General features: G+C 44.7%; 1 protein-coding gene across 1 annotated transcript in view; it reads left to right on the top strand.

Annotated features, from left to right (window-relative positions):
• The first annotated feature begins 2,429 nt into the window (after positions 1-2,429).
• col4a5 (collagen, type IV, alpha 5 (Alport syndrome)) overlaps positions 2,430-6,216 on the top strand; it is an 82,995-nt gene continuing 79,208 nt past the window's right edge. Inside the window, exon 1 of the mRNA XM_056300148.1 lies at positions 2,430-2,519. Within this exon, the coding sequence (XP_056156123.1) occupies positions 2,430-2,519 (90 nt within the window). The remainder of the gene's footprint in view (positions 2,520-6,216) is intronic.

The following is a 6,216-nucleotide window of genomic DNA, read 5'->3' as shown; positions in this document are numbered from 1 at the left end:
TACGCTGCTCTACGCTTTGAAGTAGAAATAAGAGTTTTCATTCATTTTTAGATGAAAAAAAAAACGCTAATTATAAGCATCTTTTGTTTGATATCCTTGCGTGGTCTCTAATAATTGTCAGTATACTGTAGAGAGGGAGGGGATGCTTATGAATGTTATATTTAGTGCCGTTTTGAAACGGAATCAAAACACGTTACTGCGTGGGGGGATTTGCATGTATGAATGCGTAGAGAGGACTAACCTTGTTTTATATTTAGTTCGTTTAATCAGATAGGCAGTTGTCAAGTCAAGTTTATTTATATAGCACATTTAAAACAACCACAGTTGAACCAAAGTGCTGCACAAACTTAAAATACAATATGAAATAAGTGACACATATGAATATAAAAATATATGTAAAAAAAGACATGATGAAATAAAGAATATAAAATTCTTTATTTTATTATGAGAAGAGTATCTTGGGCATCTCTGTGGTGTCGTACATTTTAGCTGTGGAGTACCTCATGGGGCCATCCCTGTTCCATTTTTTTTCACCCAAATGAATTTGATTTGGGGTTAGATTTAGGGTTGGGGTTGAGGTTAGGGTTAGGGTTGGGTTGAGGTTAGGTTTAGGGTTGGGTTTGAGGTTAGGGTTAGGGTTGGGTTTGAGGTTAGGTTTAAGGTTGGGTTAGATTTTTAGTTGGGGTTATGGTTAGGTTTGGGTTTAGGTGTAGGGTTAGAGTTTTGCCTGAGGTTAGGTTTCGGATTGGGGTTGAGGTTAGGTTTACGATTAGGTTTGAGGTTGGGGTTAGGGTTAGGGTTGGGGAGGATTCTTGTCTTTTTTATGAACATCAGAAGAGTATCTCCATCCTCTTTCAGTCACTACAGAAATAGTTTAAAACAAGTTTATTTCTTTCACTTGTGGATACAGAGATAGTGTTTTATCCATCCAATCTTGCCCTTGCCTTATGTTGGGAGTGTTTTCCTGTCTGCAGCGAGTTTAGTGTGCCACAGTTGGGCTTGCAACAACTCCTCTTTTGGCTATCTGTCATTTAGTTCTAGTTTATCTTTAGTCAGGTTCGGGGAAATCAAATCACACATGATATACAACCGTTGTTGTTTTCAGATAAAGAACACATTACTGTTCCAATGTTGATTACAAACTCAGCCCTTAAACGTTGGTAGAATGTGGTTCAATTACATATAACTTAGCATCTATTTCCAGCGGTGGTTGGTGATTTGCTTGTGGTGAGTTGTGAGTTTTGCTGGTTTGCAACATGATAGTGTGTTTAATGGAGCCACTGTGACCATTCTTCCCTGTGCATCATCTGTTGTGTTGTTCCTTTGCATAAGCTGGTTTGTCACACATTGCCACTAAGAGGTTTATAAAAACACCCTTCCTTTGTCTTATTCTCGCCTTTCTTATCCACACACTTATTCCCACTCTGACAGAAAAACAGGTTGATGAATACAGCTATCTTCCCGCTCTTGCAAGAATACGCCTACTGCACTTTTGATTTTCTGTGGCTGAAATGGCAATCTGTTGTGTAAACGTTTAATGTTGCAAAAGAAACAATTCACACAGGCCCCCCAGCAGGTAGCCAAACCAAGGGGCTTAGGTAATGTAAGTGGCACATGGGGGCCTATAAATCAGAGACTTCATTATGAGTATTCATGAAGAGTTAGGTTCTTCCACGTATTTGCCTGCAGGATCTCTCTATCAAGTGTCAATTTTGAGTATTTGACCTCTAATAATGTGAGAGGAATGCAACGTGTTGGGGCATAGAGAAAATGTCAAATAAAGGTTTAATGTCAAACTCTTTTTTTGCAGCCTCGGGCATTGAAAAAAAAAGGTGCCTTAGCACACCGGTAGAACGCGCCAGATCAATCCGCCGCGGCAGGTCTCGACGGTCTGCGCTACGGGGCATTTAAAAACGAATGTGAAAATGCGCGGCAGGATTTTCAGTCGCGCAGCGGCGGCGCCTGGTTTACGACTGGATTCGTGGGCTTAAAGCGCGCCGTGGGCCGTATTTGGCCGAATAAATGTAAAAAAAAAAAAAAGAGAGAGAGAAAAAAAAGAAAAAGATAAAAGTCCGGCGGCAAGTGTCAGCGCGGTGCGGTGCGGTGCGGTGCGGCGCGGCGGAATCCTGCGCCGTAGTGGGAAGTAGTTCCGGCTGGCAGGTTTAGCGAGTCGAGGAGAAGGAGTTAGACAGGGGGGGACTGCAGAAGCGGACGGTGCCAGAGCCCGGACCACTTGCAAGTGGTGCAAGCGCAGTTATTCCGCCTACAACGTTTTTTTTTTTTTTTTTTGTATAACCGTCGTGTTTCATTGTGGAGGGGGGAGGGGGGGGACAGGAAAAGGTGTGCAGGAGAACATGACAAGTCGTCGTGCGAGCAGAGCGTAGAAGTTTGTCAGTCGTTAAACGCGGGCGGACTCGTTTATTACAAAGATGAATCAAAACCCGAAGAGCCTGCGAAACCTCGCCGCGGGCTTGCTGCTCCTCACGCTGTGCGTCGCGGTCCGGCGGTCCGAGTCTGCGGTAAGTGCGCTAATGTACATTTACTGACGTTATGGTAGCTTCACCCCCCCACCACCACCACCAACACCCCCCACCACCCCCTCTTCCCCAAAGTAGGAGCTACGTAAAAATTCACGCGAAACTAACCTGTTGCTCTCACTCGGCCGGGTCTTCCGACCCCATCCGCTCCTAGTTGACTTCGGTTATTAATAGAGGACAGGTTGCTTTTTAACAAGTGCTTCTTCCCGGCTCTAATAATAATCACGTTGCCGAATGGACGTGATAGCGCCGGGCGTGTGATTGGACCACTACATAGGTCTTACCTATAGATATTGTTATGCATTGGCACAGCTTTTTTTTCTCCTTTCTTCTTCTTCAATTGTGCGACAGAATTTTTGAATTTATACGTACTTCGAGAGCTTTGTGTTTTCTGAAGGGGAGAGGAAGCAAAGAAGAAGAGAATAGACCGCGCACATCCCCCCCCCCCTTTTCCTTTTTTCCTCCTCCGAAAGCTGCTCTCAGTAGCCTGAGACAACCTGTAGGAACATGCTGGACCCTTTTTCGGTGCAGAGTGTTTGGTGGGTTTTTTTTTTATATCAGTTAAAACTTTATTCATTATATATTCAGGCTAAATTATATCTGGTTGGAGAGGCACCGTGTTTCAATGCTCATTAATTTACAGGTCGTTTGTTGTTCTTCTTCTTCCGCTTCTTCTTCTTCTTCTTCTTCTTGAGAACGATCAAGGCAAAGTAACAGCGGTTTAAACGCACCGGAATTGGGGGTGGGGGGGGGGGAACTCATTGCTATACAGGTGATATGAACCTGCAGGTCCATGGTCTGTCCAGGACTATTTGACAGGTTTTTCACACAGATGTCACCCACCAAACTCAATTTGACAACGACAGGAGTAGGTTGCCAGATCATCTTTGGTTGTCTCCTGGCAGGTGTATTGCATGTATTGAGTTTCCTGATATGACAGTAGCCTACCTGTTTTCATCCTAATGAATCACCAGGCTTCACTAAAGGTATCAAACTCATTACTTTCTTGATATTAAGCCAGGCCATGTGGATATATGCAGTCAATGCAGCTGCATAAAGTTTGTATAAAACCTTTTATTACCACCTTCAGTTTCATTGCATCAAGCGATAGGCTCATTTGTTTTGCATGTGGAATTTGTATTTGGCAGGGGTGGGGGGTGCGCCCCTTGTACATCCATCTGTCTTCCCTCCCCACTTGTATTCACATTAGTTTCTCAAGCTACAAACACAGGAGTTGAGGCAACGCATGAGTACTGCTTACATCTTGGCACAACACAGCTGTGCAAGCTAACAAGCTGCTTAGGTTCATCTGTCAAGTCACACTTGTGAATCACAGTTGAACTGGCCATGTAATATTCCGATTGATTCTGTTATGAATATTCATAAAGCGGTAGTAAGCTGTAATTATTCATGAGGGGAGGTTGCATGGTGATACCGATGACCCCACCCCTGCATCGGGTGTGTCGAAACAGCATCATGCAACAGCATCATGCAATTACTGAGTGTTCATGCCATTTTTATGATATCAGTCTAAGATCAACATAAGGGGGGCCAGTTCCCCATATTTCATATATTTATATGCTTTTTTTAAACTTTTCCATAGCATCCTCGCTTTATTTTTACGCATAGCTGCCATCACACAGCTGTTTGAACAGAGAACAAAAGAACATTCGTGCTACCACTTCAACGTTTTAGTTTATTAAGTAGTCGTTCATATCACAGAGTGCTTACAATTAGCGTAACAGAAGAAGAAGAAGCCCCAGCTTCTCCATCGCCGGCGACACAGGCAACCGATGTTAAGGAGAAAGACAGTATTCCCTGCAAACGAATGAGTTCTCCATAACCTATCAGAGGGAAGTGGTAGGAAAATAGATTTTAAAATGAGGATGCGACCTAAGGAGGGACTTAGAGAGAGAGTTTTTTTTTGTATAAATGCAGAAATGTCATGGCACAGTGAGGGTGTGTGACTTCACGGTGTGGTAGGCTTGACTTATTAATGGACAAACTTCTGCCCTGGCTGTCACCGTTTTCATGGATGGCCTCTCCCTGCTTTCTTGATTGGCCGCCGAGGGTTCCACTGTCCCTTCTGGAATGTGAATGGCCCCGCCCCTTTTTGCACTGTCCAAGAAGAAGGGAGGAGAGGGAAGGGGGAGGAGGGGCGAGGATAAGGAAGGGAGGGAGAGGAGCAGACAAAGATGAGAAAAGGTAAAGATAAGGAGGCAGAGGTTGGAGGACGACGTAGAGATCGAAGTGTGAGGAGGAGGGGGAGCAGAGGAAGAGCGAGAGATGCACAGAGGATCCAAAGGAGTTGAATCAAGTGCAACTGGACTTGGTATATACGGATATATACCAAGTCCAGTTGCACTTGATTCAACTCCTTTGGATAACCATGACCTGGGTGAATGAGAACATTCACAGACATGCAAAGAGGAGTTACCCTGACCAAAGGTGCAGTGGGGGAAAACGAGATAAGAGGCTACAGACAGAAATTAGGGATTGAGGGAGAAAGAGGAATTAAAGCTGATATTGATGAAGGGATGATGGAGGAGAAAACGTGTTCTCCCTCCTCTAGTGATAAGCCAAGTAAATTTGTGTCAATCTGCTTTAGTGTGCGTGTCAGTGTGTTTACATTCACTCAAGGATTATCTCTATCTTAACTCATCTTTCCAGTTGTCTTCATCTCCCCTTTTCTCTCTCTCGCTCTCGCTCTCGCTCTCTCACTCCCCCCTCTCTCCCCCTCTCTCCCTCTCTCTCTCTCGCTCTCTCGCATTCTCTCTCCCTCTCCCCCCTCTCTCTCATTCTTTCACTCTTCCTTTCTTCCTTCATCTATCCATCTTAAATGATCCCAAGGACTTGGTCATTGTGTTAATGCAAGCCAACACACACACACACACACACACAGTTCAAGAGGAATTTAAATGCCCTTATTCCCTGGTTGGTATAAATCTGTACCTGCCCTTCCATTAACTCCCCCTAGTGGAGGATGTGTGTATAAATCTCGCCCGTGCTGGGACTGAGACTGCAGCGAGGAAGAGGCTGGATCTTCATTAGGACTGCGATAAAAATGGGCCAGACTTGGCTTCTCTTGCCCTACACGTGAGCGATGTCAAACAGGAAAGCACATGCAGACACAAACACGTAAACACATACACAGCCGTGCTCCAACAGAGGCGCGCTCTTCCTCACTGTTTTCGAGTTTTGAATGCACATAAATTGAATACCCCCCATGGTGCTGTGCTACATGCTTACAGTCTGCAGACATGTTTGCGTTAAGTCATGTGAATTTCCATTTAGCCGGGTCAGAGAGTTCTATAGTAATGTACAGCCATGTACACAAAGCCATGACACGTGCACACAAACACACGCACGCACGCACACACACACACACACACACACACACACACACACACACACACACACACCCCTCTCATGACCCACATCCCAGGTGCTGTTGTAGAGAGAGACCTCTTATCGGTCCCCCTGTGTCTGTTTGTGTGTGCTTGTGCGTGTGTGTGTAGGTCCCTAGCCATAACATCCACCTACAGTAAATATAGATCTCTTCTTTTGTACCAGCAGATATGGCAGCGGTACAGCTGCCAAGAACAGGGAAAGCAGAAAGAAGGAAGAAAAGATGACTATTTTTCCCTTCCTGCTTTTAATTTTTTTCCGTTTTGTTTTG

The sequence above is a fragment of the Lampris incognitus genome, chromosome 20 (assembly GCF_029633865.1).
Source record: "Lampris incognitus isolate fLamInc1 chromosome 20, fLamInc1.hap2, whole genome shotgun sequence".
NCBI classification, from domain to species: Eukaryota; Metazoa; Chordata; class Actinopteri; order Lampriformes; family Lampridae; genus Lampris; species Lampris incognitus.
Note: the sequence above shows the minus strand (reverse complement) of the source record. Positions and strands in the feature narration are given on the sequence as shown.